The 18,102-nt window shown below is 43.2% G+C and overlaps 2 protein-coding genes across 4 annotated transcripts in view; both read right to left on the minus strand.

The window, feature by feature from the left end:
* The window catches only part of IPO11 (importin 11), a 79,827-nt gene that overhangs the window by 12,658 nt on the left and 49,067 nt on the right, over window positions 1-18,102 (minus strand). For all 3 annotated transcript variants that reach the window (XM_020783670.3, XM_020783669.3, XM_020783671.3), the window contains exons 26-27: window positions 17,594-17,707; window positions 15,148-15,269 (exon numbers count right to left, since the gene is read on the minus strand). In XM_020783670.3, the coding sequence (XP_020639329.2) occupies window positions 15,148-15,269; window positions 17,594-17,707 (236 nt within the window). The remainder of the gene's footprint in view (window positions 1-15,147; window positions 15,270-17,593; window positions 17,708-18,102) is intronic.
* Window positions 1,337-5,220, minus strand: LRRC70 (leucine rich repeat containing 70). The gene is made up of 2 exons (XM_020783672.3): window positions 5,031-5,220; window positions 1,337-4,629 (listed from the first exon to the last, which is right to left on the minus strand). The coding sequence occupies exon 2, from the start codon at window positions 4,616-4,618 to the stop codon at window positions 2,726-2,728; it is 1,893 nt and encodes a 630-aa protein (XP_020639331.3). The 5' UTR covers window positions 4,619-4,629; window positions 5,031-5,220; the 3' UTR covers window positions 1,337-2,725.

The raw sequence follows: 18,102 nt of genomic DNA on the forward strand, positions 1-18,102 counted from the left end.
GGCAAGGTGATGTCTCTGGTTTTTAAGATGCTGTCAAGGTTTGTCATTGCTTTCCTCCCAAGAAGCAGGCGTCTTTTAATTTCGGGGCTGCTGTCTCCAGCTGCAGTGATCATGGAGCCCAAGAAAGTAAAATCTGTCACTGCCTCCATATCTTCCCCTTCTATTTCCCAGGAGGTGATGGGACCAGTGGCCATGATCTTAGTTTTTTTGATGTTGAGTTTCAGACCGTTTTTTGCACTCTCATCTTTCACCCTCATTACAAGGTTCTTTAGTTCCTCCTCACTTTCCGCCATCAGAGTGGTATCATCTGCATATCGGAGGTTGTTGATATTTCTTCCTGCAATCTTAATTCCAGCTTGGGATTCCTCCAGTCCAGCCTTCCGCATGATGTATTCTGCATATAAGTTAAATAAGCAGGGTGACAGTATACAACCTTGTCGTACTCCTTTCCCAATTTTGAACCAATCCGTTGTTCCATATCCAGTTCTAACTGTTGCTTCCTGTCCCACATATAGGTTTCTCAGGAGATGGATAAGGTGGTCAGGCACGCCCATTTCTTTTAGGACTTGCCATAGTTTGCTGTGGTCCACACAGTCAAAGGCTTTTGCATAGTCAATGAAGCAGAAGTAGATGTTTTTCTGGAACTCTCTGGCTTTCTGGAATGTACATGCATTTAATTTGCTAGTCTCATTGCACTTCCAGTGGTGCTGGGCAAGCCTCCGAAGGCTTCTCCTGCACCATTGGAGGACTGGTGGGGATCCCCCGCAACCACGATCACCGCTTTCAGAGGTCCCCTGGCAGTCCTCTGATGGTGCTAGGCAAGCCTCTGAAGACTTCCCCCGCACCATTTTTGAATTTCCCACCCTTTTGCCCTGCCTTTTTCCGTTTGGAGGCTTGCCTCCGATGGTGCTCAGGAAGCCTCCGAACAGAAAAAGGAAGGGGAAAAGGATGGGAAATTCAAAAACGGTGCTGGGGAAGTCTTCAGAGGCTTGCCTAGCACCAACAGAGGACTGCCGAGGGAACCTCTAAAAGCGGCGATCGCGGCTGTGGGGAACCCCCGCAAGTCCTCTGATGGTGCTTCCCCAGCTACCTACCCGATAAGTGACTTTTTTTTAAAAAAAAATTCCCATAGGAACGCATTAATTAAATTCCAATGCATTCCTATGAGAAAACTCACCTTGCAAGACAAAAAATTCGCAAGACGGCAGGTCTCGCAGAATGAATTATTTTCGTCTTGCGAGGCACCACTGTAACTGAGGAAATACTGTAGTGGTCACTGGCAATATTTTTCACCCACAGCTGCAGTTTAGTATTAAAAAGATATGCAACAAATAAATCAAACCTCACAGAATTCTTTTATGGTACAATAACATGTAAAACATATGCAACAGTATTACTTAGAATACAAAGGTTTAGATTCAGGCATGATCTTCTGCAAATGACAGAACTTTCTTCATTTGTGGAAGAGACTGAAATTGAGCAGAGACTTCCTGATGTGGGTCAAGAATGAAAGCTTCATCAATTCCCCCATCTCTCTGTAGCTCTCATTGCAATATACTACACTGTTCTGAAGGGACGTGGTGGTGCTGCAGGTTAAACCGCAGAAGCCTCTGTGCTGCAAGGCTGGAAGAACAGCAGTCGTAAAATCATTCGAATCCATGCGATGGAGTGAGCTCCCGTCGCTTGTCCCAGCTCCTGCCAATCTAGCAGTTTGAAAGCATGTAAAAACGTGAGTAGATAAATAGGTACCACCACGGTGGGAAGGTAATGGCGTTCAGTGTCTAGTCGCACTGGCCACGTGACCTCAGAAACTGTCTACGGACAAACGCTGGCTCTATGGCTTGGAAACAGGGATGAGCACTGCCCCCTAGAGTTGGACACGACTGGACATTTGTCAAGGGGAACCTTTACCTTTACACTGTTCTGAAGGCATCCCAATCCTATGGAACAGTATTGTGATCGGTACAAAGAGAAGGAGGCACTAGCAAAAATCACTTCCCATGAATTGTTTTGGAAAGATTTCACTCTAGGAACTTCTTGAATTAGCATCACATACACAACTGGCAAAAATGTATGAAAGAATACACAAACATTTTATATATTTAAACATATTTTTTTTCTTCTGAAGACTATCTACTACAGCTAATGATAAAAGTCATCTCAAACTCAGTTAACTATTGTGCTCTACAGATAAATCATGATGCATTTCACTAGTGGTATCATTTCATGATCTTTCAGGAACAACTACTTAGTCCCACAAAATGATGACATTTCATGGGCCTGATAGTAAGGCAGCTTTATTTATTTATCTGCATATTGTCTTATATTGCACCTATCATTTAAAACTAATGAATATATGAAAAGGCTATGAGCTTTACATGAAGTATTTAGTATATGTTGTAGGAAGTACACTGAACATGTATCAACGCAAAGTTAGTAATCAGCTATAAATTTACATGTACTACGTAAGCTTAAAAAAAATCTCCACTGAAAATATTTGTTTTCCACAGAAAGAATACAACAGAAGCATCATAACATAGAATAAAATTAAGGATCATATAAAAATGCAGCCATTGAAATGACAAAAACTAATCCCAGTGTTCGAAGGGGAAAAGCAGGTTGAGATCCCCATCTCCAAATATCAGCAGTGAAACCATTATTCATAAAACACCATATTCATAAAACATCATTTTGCACACACAGGTCCCAAATCCTGCCAAGCATACTACAATGCGGAATGTTCAAACAAGATGACTTGTGCTTGATTTTCCAGTGGTGCTGGTTTAGAAAGTTGACTGTGTTCTGGTTCTGAACCTCCCAGTGGATTCTGAGGTGCATGTCCAGTTGAATTAGCTACTCTGTAGCTACCAGCTTGATAAAAGCCATAGTATTCTATTCCATTGTCATTGTTCTTTTGCACTCTGAGCTTCTGCCTAAATTGAATGATTTTGTAGCTCAAAAAGATGATCACAGCACAAGCCAAAATAAAAAAAGTTAATAATGTATCAAAGGCATGATTTAGTTTCTCAACCTGCTGTGCACAGATTAAAGCCGTTTTAAACGACACAGAAGCAGCTTCTGGAGGAGATATACTGTTTTCTTCCATGGTCAAATTCACAAGGAAATTCTGGGCTGGTATTTGTGCAGTTAACATTGAAGCTGCTTGTCCCAGGTTCCCATTGGAATATTCTTCATAAAGTTTTTGACTAGATGTTGTAGATGCTTCTGTCCATAAAGTCACTGTGTTTGCATGAGTAGTCAAATGTTCATAGGTTGTACTGTTTGTGTAATTTTTATGCCATGCCATCAATAAAGCGGTGGTACTGGTACCTGCTGGTTTAACACTGTTGATTATTTCAGGACTTCTGGTAGCATTGAAACAGTTTCTAAATGAACCCCATTTAGTGTAATTTGGGTGCCTTCCGTGCAAACTAGCAATATTTTGGCACTGAATTTTTACAGAGACAGGAGAAGATGCTAGCCATTTAATTAGCCCAAACATTTTGCAGCTACAATTCCAAGGATTGTAATTTGCCTGTAAATGAATTAAGGATTCCAAAGGCTCAAACACTTTAGGATGCAAAGATGTAAGATTATTAAATGCCAGATTAAGTATCTTCAAAGAGGATCCCATTTTTTCAAAAGTATCATCTGCAATATTGATTATTTTGTTTCTATCAAGTTGCAGATACATTAAATTATCCAACAATCCAAAGGTATTGGAATCAATACTTTCTAACTTATTATTGCTCAAAATTAACTTTTTAAGATTCTTCAGCCCTGAAAAACCATTCACACTGATTGCCTTTATGTTTGCACTCTTTAAGGACAGATACTGAAGGCTGTCAAGTCCTTCAAATGCAAAGGGAGGTATTGAAACAATAGGGTTAAGCGACAATGAAAGTCTCTCAAGATTTTTCAACACCACAAGGGCATTTGATGGCACATGTGTTAAACTGTTTCCTCCAAGGAATAAACGTGTAAGGCTGTCAAGGTGATGAAATGCTGCAGGTGATATCCATGAAATATTATTGTTAGCTAGGTTAAGAATCTGAAGTCTAATCATTCCAAAGAAAGTGCCATTACCAAGGATGCTGAGATGATTGCTTTGAAGCATTAGATACTGAACTGAAGTGAGATCACTAAATAATCCTCCAGGAACAAAAGCAATTTCATTATTTTGCAGATATAAAGAATGAAGATTTGAAAGTCCTTCAAATGTTCCGCCATCCAGGTGTTTTATTTGATTATTATTCAGATGTAGGTACCACAGTTTCTTAAATTTAGCAAAAGCTTTCGGGTACACATATAAAATACTAGAATTATCCAAGTGTAACACAGCAAGCTGGTGAAGGTTGATCAGTTCATTTGGATTTATGTACGATATATTATTCCCACTTAAATATAAAAATATAGTATTTTGTGAGAAATTCTTTGGAATAGAGGATAGGCCTGAATTACGGCAGTCAGCTTGTCTGCCTGTACAGTGCTGGCAAACAGATGGACAGCAAAGTATATCCTTTTGGATTAGCAGCAGAAGTAGGCAATTTAAAATCTGCCAAAATGGCCCAAGACACTGAGGCTGATACATGTCCCAGGCTCTGACTCTCCCAGTCATCTCTGGTTATGCTATCAGGAAAAAAAAAGTTTTAAAATTCTTAGTCAAAATTATCCTGTTTCGTTATTTTAATAGCATGCATCACTGTAATGCTATTTGTACTTTTTACAGCCTACAACTGATGCTCTATATCACTGTTGTTCCAGTGTTTGCTACATAACTCATTTTACATCCAGTACCTATAATTCATTGTTTACAAGTGACCAACTGTAAGATTAAACGTAGTTTTAAATATCAACAGTTAAGGTATAAACTAACTCTAACATTAACTTTTTAAAATTACTCATCCCGCTTATATTCTAAAGAAAATACTGTTGTTTATATGTGAAAACATCAATTTCCTGCCACTAGTAGCTTCTTTAAATTTCACTTTCAATACTGCCAGTTTAAAATATATTAGAATTGTTCTCACCCAGAATGTGATGCTCATTCTTTCAGCTAAAATTTCTTCTTCTTCAGTTTACCTGGCTGACTAATTTATTCATATATTTGAATTTATTTCAGCAACTTTCAAGATAACATTCTAGTTTCTCATATTTTGTCGCAGATTTTGCAACTGTTCCTACAGGAAATGCTACTCTTCCCACTGGCTCCTCTACAATGACTAGTTAAAATAAAGTTACCATGGATACAGGAAATGGAGAGACAGGAAGTCATTTTATCTGCACTTCTGAAGTAGTTGGAAAGAAAATCTCTACAATGTATTCCTCTAAAATTCAGTGAGATAAATATGTCAGCAATATGGTAATATACTACATATCTGCTTTAGATTTTATACTGTAAAGAAAGCCCATAATTAAGCAAATGTAAACATAATGAGCAATGAAATATGCAGTATGTTTACAACACTTAGAAATAATTTTTGTTGGAAGGAAATGAATTTCTTTTGGTCTTTTGTTTCAGAGAGTGTTATACCCATGAATCAAAAACAACTATTACTAAAACAAATGCCATGCTTTACGTACAATGTAAAATGACTAAAGCGTGCTGCTACAAACTTCTTACTTAAGTTTAAGCTTGGCTGAAGCATTATCTTTCTATCTGTGTGTGGGGTTTTTTTGGAGCATAAACAATGTGCTACAACAAAGAGCATCAAAGTGATAATTGCATTCAAATGAGTAAATTACTATAGGTGGATTCTCCCTAAGATATAACAGTAACAATAATCTTAGGCATTGTATTTTTAAGGGTGTTTTAAAAGGTTTTTAGATTATTATTTTATACTATTTTGAAACTGTAGAATGATGGAATAAAATTCTGCCATTTTATTGGCTGATACATTGGAACATACTAAATACTCCTAACCTGTAAAAAGGTTAGATCTAGATTTAGAAAATAAAGTTGGCATCCACCACCTCCAAAGAACTATGTCTGCTTCCTTATGCATGGTGAGACAGAAATCTTGAAACAAAGCTACTACGCATGGCTTGAAGTGAACGAGGTACAGAAACATTATCTGGGAAGTTTCTTGGAACAGAAGAAATGCAAAAGCAAAGTATGCTACTTATATACTATCTCCTAAAGCACTCTCTGTGCAACTGAAAATTTAATTACGTGTACTACATATTGCATTCCTCACCCCCCACCCCGGCAAGCTGGGAACTTAATTTGCCAACCTTAAAAGGACAGAAAGCTGTGTCAGCCTTGAGCCATCTACCTGAGCTGGTAGGCATCAAACTGAGGTCATGGGCAGAGTGCCGATTGCAATACTGTACTGCAGTTTAGCCACTGTACCAGATAATAGTCTTCTGGAGAACATTTTAGAATTTTGAGATGTACTAGAAGATTGGGAAAAGAATGGGTTTCTTTTTGAGTCAGTATATTAATGATCTATAGACAGAATAGAAAGGTTACTTACCTGTAACGATGGTTCTTCAAGTGGTCATTCTGTGAATTCACACAAAGGGTTAATACCAGCGCCAGCGTTGGGCCTCTCGGAACATTCTCTAGCTGCAAGAGAAAAGTAACAATGTTTAGGACTACCCCTACTGCGCACGCCCAGCCTAACCGTCCCTCAGTTCCATCTGTCCGCCACAGGTACCCGAAGTTATAGAGATGCCAGTGACAGACAGACAGAGGGGAGGCCGGGCGGGATTTTGTGAATTCACAGAATGACCACTTGAAGAACCATCGTTACAGGTAAGTAACCTTTCTTTCTTCATCGTGGTCTTCTGTGAATGCACACAAAGGGTGATTAGCACGCTTACTAACCGGATGGTGGGCTGTCACTGAAGAGCTGATGTTAGCACCGCCCTCCCGAATCTCGTTTCCTCTCTTGCCCTCATGTCCAATCTGTAGTGGGTTATGAAGGTAGAGGCATTGGACCAGGTAGCGGACCGGCAGATGTCGGGCAGGTCGACGCCACGGAGTAAGGCAGTTGATGAGGCTATAGCCCTGGTGGAGTGTGCCCTAAGTCCTTCAGGAGGATCTCTGTGGTTGAGCTCGAAGGCAAGGGTGATGGTAGATACGAGCCACCTAGAGAGCGTCGACGGCGAGGCCGGACAGCCCTTCTTTGGACCAAAGTAACAGAGAAACAGTCTGTTGGCCTGTCTAAAGTCCTTGGTCCTAGAGACATAAAAGGCCAGGGATCGTCGAACATCGAGCATGTGGAGCATGCGCTCAACATCAGTAGCCGGAGACGGAAACAAGGTTGGTAGAATGAGTGGTTGATTCACATGGAAATCGGAGACCACCTTTGGGAGAAACGATACGTCCAGATAGAGCATAACCTTGTCCCTGAAGAATTGAAGGAATGGTTGATCAGAACGGAGCGCTGCTAACTCACTAGCCCGACGAGCAGACGTGATAGCCACCAGGAACAGTGTCTTTAAAGAAAGCATCTTAAGGTCACAGGTAGCCATGGGTTCAAATGGAGGCCTAGAAAGAGCATGAAGAACCAAGTGAAGGGACCACTGTGGGAGTGGTGGACGAACGGGAGGTCGGAGGTTAGAGAGACCCCTCAAGAACATCCTGACGGTAGGGTGAGAGAAAAGCCGGGAAGAGGGCGAAGCCCTGGGTTGGAAGAAGACAACCGCTGCGAGGTACACTTTGATAGTAGATATAGAAAGGTGAAAATCAAACAGGTAACGGAGATACTGTAGAAGCGTGGAAAGAGATACAGGGGAGGGAACGAGATCCCTCTGCTGGGTAAATTTCAAAAAACTTTTCCACTTGTACGCATACAAGCGAGATGTGGAGGGCTTGACGGCGTTAGTCAAGACCTCTTGGATTTCGGGACGATCCTCCACGCCATCAGATGGAGCGTTTCGAGGTCCGGGTGAAGGACTTTGCCTGCTTCTTGGGTCAGCAGGTCTGGCCATAGCGGAAGGGTCATAGAGTCTACAGCCATTTTGACTAGAGTGGGAAACCACACCTGGCGAGGCCAAAAGGGTGCGATGAAAATGGCCGGAGTCATTGAACGTTGGAGCTTGACTAGGGACCTCTGTATCAACGGAATCGGTGGAAACATGTATAAGAGACCCTGGTTCCATGGAATCATGAATGCGTTGCCGAGAGAATGTAGGCCGAGGCCGGCCCGAGACGCATACATGGGGCATTTCGCATTGAGAAGGGATGCAAACACGTCCATCACTGGGGTCCCCCATTGGTGGCAAAGGTCCTGGAAGACTAGAGGGTTCAGTTCCCATTCGTGTGTCTGATGTTGAAGCCTGCTCAGAGTGTCTGCAACTGTGTTGTCCTCTGTGGCTACATGGATGGCTACCGGGTAGATATGATGACGGTAACACCACTCCCAGAGGAGGATGGAGAGGTATAGGAGTGAGTGAGAACGAGTTCCTCCCTGCTTGTTGACATAGTGCATTGTGGTCGTGTTGTCCGTCACCAGCTGGACTCCGCGGCCCTGTAGCAGTGGAAGGAAGGACCTGAACGCCTTGATGACTGCAAGTAGCTCCAAATGATTGATGTGGAGCATGGTTTCCTGAGGGGTCCAGAGGGCATGAATGGTGTGATGGCCGCAGTGCGCCCCCCAGCCGGATGGACTGGCGTCCGTTGTGACTTGGGCGGTGAGACGGAGTGGACGAAAGGGCCGACCAACCGTGAGGTGGGGTGTGTACGTCCACCACTGGAGCTGTCTGGCTAGCTCCGGCGTGACACGGAGACGCTTCCTCTGGCTGTCCATCATAGGGTCGAAAAGAGTGAGGAACCATGACTGGAGCGACCGTAGCTTGAGGCGAGCGTGAGCTAGCGCCGGTGTTGTGGAAGACATCAGGCCGAGAAGGTGCTGGGCATGATGGGCTGTCACTCGAGCACGAGGCTGAAATTTCCTGATGGCTCGTTGAATCTTGTGTATTCTCTCTGGGGGGAGAAATGCACGACCCTTTACAGCGTCTAAGCAGACCCCTATGTATTGTACTGTTTTGGAGGGGACGAGTTGAGACTTCTGTCTGTTGACAGTGAGACCGAGATTGCGAAGGAGATACAGGATGAATTTTGTGTCTTTCAGGGATCGTCTTCGTGACGTGGAGACCACGAGCCAATCGTCCAGATAAGGATAGACGTGGATGCCCCTGAGACGAAGGTAAGCTGCCACTGGGGCCATGACCTTGGTGAAAGTCCGGGGAGCTGTGGACAGGCCGAATGGCAGGGCCTGGAATTCGTAGATTGTGCCCTGAAATATGAACCGAAGAAATTTGCGGTGGTCGGGGAGGATAGTGACGTGAAAGTATGCGTCCTTTAGATCTATAAGGACGAACCAGTTGTTTTTCTTCAGCAGGTGCATGATGGACTCTAAGGTGAGCATTCGAAACCGTCTGGGTCGCAGGTAAGTGTTTAGGAGTCTTAGATCGAGGATGGGCCTTATGCCTCCTCCTCTTTTTGATACAGCAAAATAGCGGGAGTAAAACCCGCGTTGTATGTCGCGAGGTGGTACTGTATAGATGGCATCTTTTTCCAAGAGAGATGATATTTCTTCCTCTAGCGAGGGATCGAAGGAAGAATGATTTATGAAACCTAGCGGAGGAGATCTTATAAACTCCAGCTGGTAACCATGCTGAATAATCTTTAGAGCCCAAGTGTCGGTTGTGATGGCAGACCAGTTGTGAAGAAACGGCTGAAGACGGGTGGTAGGTGGTGAATGGGTAAAAATGGGGGGCCGAAAGTCAAAGGTACTGTTTTTGTTTTCTTCCAGGTGGTTTAAAGGATTGGCGGCGATGAGACGGACGAGGCCGGTATCCCTGGTATCCCTGAACAGAAGAAGAGGACTGGCCAGAGCGTTGCTGAGGTAGGTGCTTATAAGGACGGTATTGTTGAGAAGGTTGTTGGTATTGACCGTAAGATTTACGCCATTGGGGTCTTCGCTGTCTAGATTGAGTCTGAACAGAGTAGGACTTGGCAGTCCTCTTGGCTTTGTGGAGGTCCTCTAAGTGGGAGTCGGTCTTTTCATTGAACAAGCCGCTAGCGTCAAAAGCGAGACTCTCAACTTTTGATTTGACATCATCCAAAATGTCTGCAGAACGGAGCCAAGCGTGGCGCCGGATGGTGATGGCAGACATGAGAACTCTAGCAGAGATCTCTGCTGCATGTCTAATGGAGAGACGCTCATGCTTGGATACCGTCTGAGCCTCTTCATATGATTTTAGAAAAGCTTGCCGGGTGTCTTCAGGTATCATTTTCAGTCCTGGCAAAACTTTAAGCCATAGCTGTTTGTGATAAGCCCCTAGTACAGTCTGGTAATCTATGACTCGAAGTAACAAGGTGACAAGGGAGTAGATTTTTCTACCGATGATTTCCAGTTTTTTACCCTCTTTGTCAACAGGGGTAACGTGAGCCTTGGCAGATGGTCTTGAACAGCTTGTTTCCACAATGAGTGAGTTTGGGATTGGATGTTTGAGCAGAAAGTGGGTGTCAGCCCCATGAATTCTGTAAAAGTTTTCTGTGCGACGAGGAACATTAGGGGTATTCGCAGGCTGAGCCCAGAATTCCTTAATGGCCTCCATAACCACAGGCACAAAAGCTATACTAGGTGGAGCGGTACTGTCCTTTTTAATGTCTCCGAAGAACAAGTCTTCGCCCGGAGGTGAAGGAAGGTTCAAGTCCAGTTTCAAGGTTTTAGCAAGTCTGGACATCATCTGGGAGTAGCTAGAAAAGTCCTCAGATGGAGAAGATGCGTGAGGATCACCAGTGTCTGAAACCACCACATCTCCCTGAGGCAACTCGTGCGGTGGCAGGGGTGGGGGTTGTTCTTGATCAGAGTCAGAAGACTGCTCTGTGGACACCTCGTCTGGATCTGAGGAGAAGACATCCCTCTTCTTTTTTGGAGGGGGTCCCTCGATGCCGACTGACGCTGTCAGAGGTCGTGGCGGGACCACAGCCGACGCCGAGGTGGAAGGCACCGGTTGCGGTACAGGGGCAACAGGTAGCGAAGGAGGCTTATCTCCGACTCGGATAACTCGGCGTCGACGTCGAGGACGGGTGGGCTCCGACGAAGAAGACAGGTAAATGTACCGGATCTTCTTATGGTACCGGTCTCGGGATGCGGACGTCGAAGACGAGGAAGGACACCTCGAGCGCCCATGTCGACGTCGATGGTGCTTACGACGCTTGGGACGGTCGGAGTCCACCGAATAGGAAGAAGAGGATCGACGTCGATGTTTACTACGACGTCGATGGGAACGGCGCTTCTTCCTAGAGCGTTTGTGCTTAGAAGATTTGGAGTCCGAACGATGGGAAGAGTCGGACTGGGTCGAAGCGCGATGCCTCTTCTTCGACCGTTTCCGTCGAGGAGACTTCGACCTCGAGCGGTCGGAGGAAGGGGACCGACTCGGGGAGCGATGTTTCTCTGTGCGAGGGCGTTTGCCTCGAGGGGATTTCGACCTCGAACGCACGGGTGAGCGAGGCACCTTGTCTCGTGGGGATCTCGAGCCCGAGTGTACGGACGAGATCGACAAGGGAGACGACCCCTGGCCCGCGGGAGATGGGTTATGTGGGGCAGAAGTGAGACCAGTAGTGACTCTGACTAACTGGCTCGGCGTCGGGGAAGACATTCCCGATGGTGGCACAGCTTCAGTGCGTCGAACCGGAGGTGGAGCGGGTGCGTCAGACGAAGCCTCGAAGCGTCTCGACAACCCCTCGAGAATCGGTGACGGTATTGAGCCCGAGCTCGGAGAAAGTCGAAGGGACGTCACCTTAAGCTTGGCGGGTGCCTTGGCTTTCGATGTTTTCGACTGTTTAGCCTTCGGCGGAGCAGGGGCCGGGGGCTCGGGATTCGAAGCAGGAGCGGCCGATTTCGACGCCGCGGATTTTTTCGACATTTTCGAAACCTTGGAGACCACCGATTGTACAGGAGCTGCTCGAGAAGTGGAAGCCATCTCCCCCTCCAAGGGCACTGTGGAAGACAATGTTGACTCCCACAGATGAAGTTTAAGGCGCTGCTGGCGAGCCTTAAGAGCGGCTTTAGTGAAAGCTTTGCAGTGTGGGCAAGTTTTGGAGTTGTGCGATTCCCCCAAACAATACAAACAAGTATCGTGGCCGTCCTGGTGGGGAATTTTGCGATCGCACACCACACACCTGCTGAAGGGCCCGGACGGGGACATAGGGTGGTAAGGAACCGACGTCGACTAGTTTAAGGGAGAAGGCAAAGCAGTCCGTAAACAGTCCGGGTAAAAACCAGGAGAATAGAGTAAACCGAGTCGTCTGGTTGAAAGGAGAAAACGCGCTAGGTCAAAATCCAAGGAATAAAGGCAGATTTCGAATAAAACGCAGCTAAGAACGAAAGGCTCCAAACCGCTAGGCGGAAAAATGGAACTGAGGGACGGTTAGGCTGGGCGTGCGCAGTAGGGGTAGTCCTAAACATTGTTACTTTTCTCTTGCAGCTAGAGAATGTTCCGAGAGGCCCAACGCTGGCGCTGGTATTAACCCTTTGTGTGCATTCACAGAAGACCACGATGAAGAACCTATAATTTACTCATGATGGTGTAAGTGCAATACTGATATGCTACTAATAAACAAGCTGCCGCTTACATTAGTCATGGACCAAGGCATGATGGGCATGTGACCAGGAATAAGGTTCCTCTGAGTAAATGAGCTATGATGTCCCCAGGAGTCTTCTAGCCCACAATATACTATATACCTTGAACTTAGAAATAATGGCATTAGAAACCTTGTTACTCAGGAATGTAATTAACACAAACATTTGTATCATTTCATCTCAGAAATTCCATCTTGAAGCTTTTATTGGCAAAGCACTTCTGGATACAGTGGGGTCTCTACTTAAGAACGTTCCTACTTAAGAACAATCCAACTTAAGAACAGCTCCATTTGCTAAATTTTGCTTCTACTTGAGAACAGAAATCCAAGATAAGAACAGGAAAAAAAAAACCCTTTCCTGCTCTTTTTTTAACCTTAGGTCATCTTAGGTTAAAAAAAATTCTCCCCCTAGTGGTAAAGTACGTATTAACCAGCTTTGCATTAGTTCCTATGGGAACTGGAACTAATGCTTCAATGTACGAACGCACCTCTACATAACAAAAAAAAAGCCAGAACGGATTAATTGGTTTTCAGTCCATTCCTATGGGAAATTTTGCTTCAACTTAAGAACGTTTCAACTTAAGAACACCATTCCAAAACCGATTAAGTTCTTAAGTAGAGGTTCCACTGTAGTTTCTATGGACGGAAAAGAGCAGATACGGATTAAATGGTTTTCAATGCATTCCTATGGGAAATGCAGATTCAACATAAGAACTTTTCAACTTGAGAACCACCTTCCAATACAGATTAAGTTCTTAAGTAGAGACCCCACTGTAATTGGAAATCCAGGACACTGCTGATATACCTTTTCCCCCCATTGAGAAGCAGAAAAATATGGAACATAGAGTGACTGTATGACACTGGCACAGATTTCTATTGGTTGAATTTCAAGTAGATGCCAAACAGCTGTTGCACATTTCTGATTACACAGGGTCATTAGAAAAAAGTGATAGTATGAACTTGTCCGTTGTCTGCCTCTGCATCCCTGACTTTTTCCAGATCACATTACTGATGTATATATTGGATCTCAATTTGGATCTGCTGCCAGTGGAAATGGAAAGTATACATCTTTTTTTCTCGTTACTGAGTCCTTCTCTGCAATCTTTAAACTTATGGAGGACCTCTGCTCAGGTAATGTGATGATAGCTATAATGAGAAATGAAGGGAGAGGTTCACACCATTTTGGAGGCTTGCTGCTACTGCAGATTTGGTATCAAGAATTGTCCTCCATAATGGTCTTCTTCCTTCCTGCTGACCACTTTGGCCTTTTCAGAGACAAGCAGGATTCTGAAAAATGTTCTTACTTCCATCCTGAACGGAACAATGAGGAACACTCTTGGCTCCTTGCTGACATTGAGGTGGCCTAGGTTGAGCTAGAGTAAGACGCAGCATTGTAGACCAGAGTTTTCACCAATGTGATCCTACCTGGTTCTTTTCCAAGCTCCCTAAAATGGCCTTTCCAAAGCTCAGTTGAAATATCAGATTATACTCGGTTTAGCAACTCTCTAAATTGAAACTCACTATTTTTTAACACAATTATTTTGACCAAATAAGTCACCTACATTGAGCTTAGCTCCCGGCAGTGTAGTCAATTTCTCCCCGTTTGCCCTCCTTTTGCAACTTTTTGTGCCTTCCAGAAATCTGTCTGGAAGTTTCGGGGGACGTTGGACAGTAGATTTTTGAATGGTTCAGTCGGTTCAAAAGGGAGACACTGGCAAAAATCGCCCTACTCCATTTTCTGCCAGTATTGCACTGCTGGATCAAACCTTTCCATGGATTGAAAGAACACATTCATTCATGGAACACAATGTTTATTACCACACATGTTACTGGTTTAATCCAGAGGAAGGCAACATGACTCATTCTTCCTCCAGTTAAAAGGATTACATAACTACATTTCTCTGATTTCAACAAAACTCAAGCATGCATGAAAGAGACTGGATTCCATATCATTTGATAATACTAACTAAATGAACCCTTTATTTATTTGGCAAATGAATGAATAATTGTTGCTAATATTCTAGATATTTATATATCAGTAGTAGCAAGAAGTCAAAATTCAAAACACCATGCATAGCCCTATGCCTTTGAACATGTAGATTGTGATACAACTTGAAAAAGTAGATTGTGATACAACTTGAATACCATGCAAGTGTTACTAAAGACAACACTGAACACGTGTAGAAAGGAATGTCAAGCGCTGTCTCCTCTGTTGTTGAGATATACACTTTTAGCATCTAATCTGAAAATGAGAGGTTCTAGATATCCTGGAAAATATAGGTCTTTGCACAGTTAGGGCCTATCGATAAACAGGAAATCTGTCTTTTTTAGACTTGAAAATGAAGGCACAAAGAATGTAATGAAAGGAGAGATATAAGCAGGGGTAGCTGTAAGCATGTTCAGAATGCAGACTTTAGTAATGCCTGAATGAATGCTTTTTGGATTCTCAACTAATGTAATGATTGGCTTCCCTTCTACTCCTAAATTCTGCATCTAACTTTTTATGTTTTGATACATTTTATTTTCTTAAAATAAATTTCACTCACGTATTATTGGATGGCAGAAGAGAAAGTAAAGCCAAGCCTGAAAGTTTTCTTCTCTCTGGCTGAGTTATATTATCCATGCGGTCAACCCACATTTCAATCATGTGACCAAGAAGCTGGTTTGGCTGGGAAAAAAGTGAAAAATCATTTTCATAAGCAACATGCAGTTAAGCCAGTCCACTATCCATGAATAAAAATTAAAAACTAAAATATCTTAGATTGAAGTTCTTGTTACAGTGCCAAAGTTAACCTTCAATCTTGGATTCTAAAAAATACAGCAAACTGTATAATTGCAATGATCATAAACACAGAGATATGGATACGTAAAGATAAATGGTGTTTGAGTTTAAGTATTGACCATGGTAATAAATATGACAATTGTATGTTGTTGTTGTTGTTCAGTTCCTAACAAAAGTGTATACACCACCCTGAACTTTATTATATATGAATTTTTCAGACATATACTGCCAGAAGTTCACCTAATGTATATTTCATTTTATCAGAGGTTCATGCATATTTATTAAGTAATAAGTGAATAAAAACAAAAGCATCTCAGATCTATTGCTGCTGCTTCTGTTATTCTGGGATTGTTCAGCAGCATTGAATATTCATCTTTAAGGACATTCCCTGCTGTGTAAAACCGATTTCCCAAGACAGAACCACTGAAAAAATTAACTAGCCAGTTATTATACAGTGACTGAGCATTCACACAAAACACTTGCTTCAAAAGTGCTTGCCTTGTAAGCTCTGCTCCAATCCACTGGAGAGTTACATGTGGGAAAGGCTGCCACCTGCCATGCTAAGAGGGGAAGCCCAATGGTCAGGCAAAGGGGGCTCTCACTAGCCCCAAACATATCCACTGAATAATTATTAAAATATACTGTGCTTCCAAGGTATAGCTTGTGATATTTCAGATGCATGGGTTTTTTCCCCACCATTCTCTTCTAGCAGCAAATTCTCACAGTTCTAAAAATACCTGTAAGGTCCAGGGGCCAAAAAAGATTACCTTCGGAAATACATCTTGCATACATGAGGGCATGCCCCTCCTACTTCTCACACTAAGTCACATGGCTGTATTTGCCTCTGGATTTCATCCCACATATAAAGCTGTAAGTTTGGTGTGACATCATTTTCTGTCCCTGAAGCACTCAACCTGGTTCCATCAACATTCCCTCTAAGCTATGTGACTGGTCCGATACACCCACAGCCAATGTTGCTATCTATTTTGTTTCAGTCATGGCCGGAACCCCATGCATGTGGGGTAGGGTTTCCCCTTAATGCTAGTGGAAAATTGAATTTTTCACCAGTGGAACCCCACCCCATGCAAAGCTCTGGCCATGATGAGAACCAAATGGGCAGCAACACTGTCTGCAGGTGCACCCTGCTGTGCAGCTTAGAGGGAACATTAAGAGCCATTACTGCTGTTACATGCTGTCAAGGCACTTCCAATTTATAGCAACCTTACAAATTAGCAACCTCCAAAAGGTTCCATCATTGGCTTAGCAACCTCCAAAAGGTTCCATCATTGGCAGTCCTGCTCAGTTCTTGCAAATTCAAGGCCATGTTTTCCTTTATTGACTCAATCCATTTCATTTATTGGGTCTTTTTAAAATGAACTACAGTAGTACCAGGGATGTGGTGGCGCTGCGGGTTAAACCGCAGAAGCCTCTGTGCTACAAGGTCAGAAGACCAGCAGTCCTAAGATCGAATCCACGCAACGGAGTGTGCTCCCGTCGCTTGTCCAAGCTCCTGCCAACCTAGCAGTTCGAAAGCATGTAAATGCAAGTAGATAAATAGGTACCACCATGGTGGGAAGGTAACGGCGTTCCATGTCTAGTCATGCTGGCCACGTGACCACGGAAACTGTCTATCGACAAACGCTGGCTCCACAGCTTAGAGACGGGGATGAGCACTGCCCCCTAGAGTCGGACATGACTGGACTAAACGTCAAGGGGAACTTTTATCTATACAGTAGTACCTCGGTTTGCGAACGCCTCAGTTTATGTAATTTTTGGTTCACGAACCAAAATCCACAAGAAATAAAGCCCCAGTTTACATTGTTTTCTTTTTCCCCCCTGCACTACGAAAAGGTTTTCCCAGGGCGCATTGTGCCTATAGTGCCACCCCTTTTGTAGCACAATTGGCGTTTTGGTTTGCGAAATTTCCATACTATGTAACATTGTGTAGAACAGATGCGTTTCACAAACCAAGGTACTACTGTATAGGTTTTTAGCACCAAACCTTAACGTGCCCAATCAGATACTTCTTGATTTTCTTCAGATCACAAGATACATAAAACTATAAATTAGCACATTTATATTCCCACTATAACAAAGATTACTTCTCCTAAAACTGAGTAGGAGAGATCATACATATTTTCTGGAAACCATAATTCTTTGTGAATTTCTGGCTTTCACATAATTTAAACTCCTAAAATATAAGGACTTACCTCCTGGCCAAGCTCACATGCCATCTGGTTCAGAAGCAATGAAAAAAATCCTTTATTTTGCAACAAGACTCTACCAATGACTCCCAGGTAAGTAGACATTACAACTGGATATCTCTGAAATAAAGGCAATTGATCTTAGTTTTCCCATCAGGAAGACAAATTATATTAAAAACATCCCACAATATCTGAAAATGATTTAAAAAATTCCACAACTTCCATAACTTGGCCCTTTCATGCCACTGTATAAATATACAATCAATGGTATGAAACTGAATAAAACTGCTTGCTATTTTCATATGCTAATTTATACATTTTTAACTGAATCAGTTTAGGCAATGGCAGTAAAAAAGCTGTCAGTAAAATGCAGACTATAAAGAAGTTGAACACCTCCTCTCTACCTTGTTACCCAATCTCCACTATCATACACAAAAGAAACACAAAATATCTATGAAGGGCACTCTATCACCCTTCCAATTCCATTATTTTATGATTTTATTATTTATAAGCAT

Source organism: Pogona vitticeps, chromosome 2 (genome assembly GCF_051106095.1).
Source record: "Pogona vitticeps strain Pit_001003342236 chromosome 2, PviZW2.1, whole genome shotgun sequence".
NCBI classification, from domain to species: domain Eukaryota; kingdom Metazoa; phylum Chordata; class Lepidosauria; order Squamata; family Agamidae; genus Pogona; species Pogona vitticeps.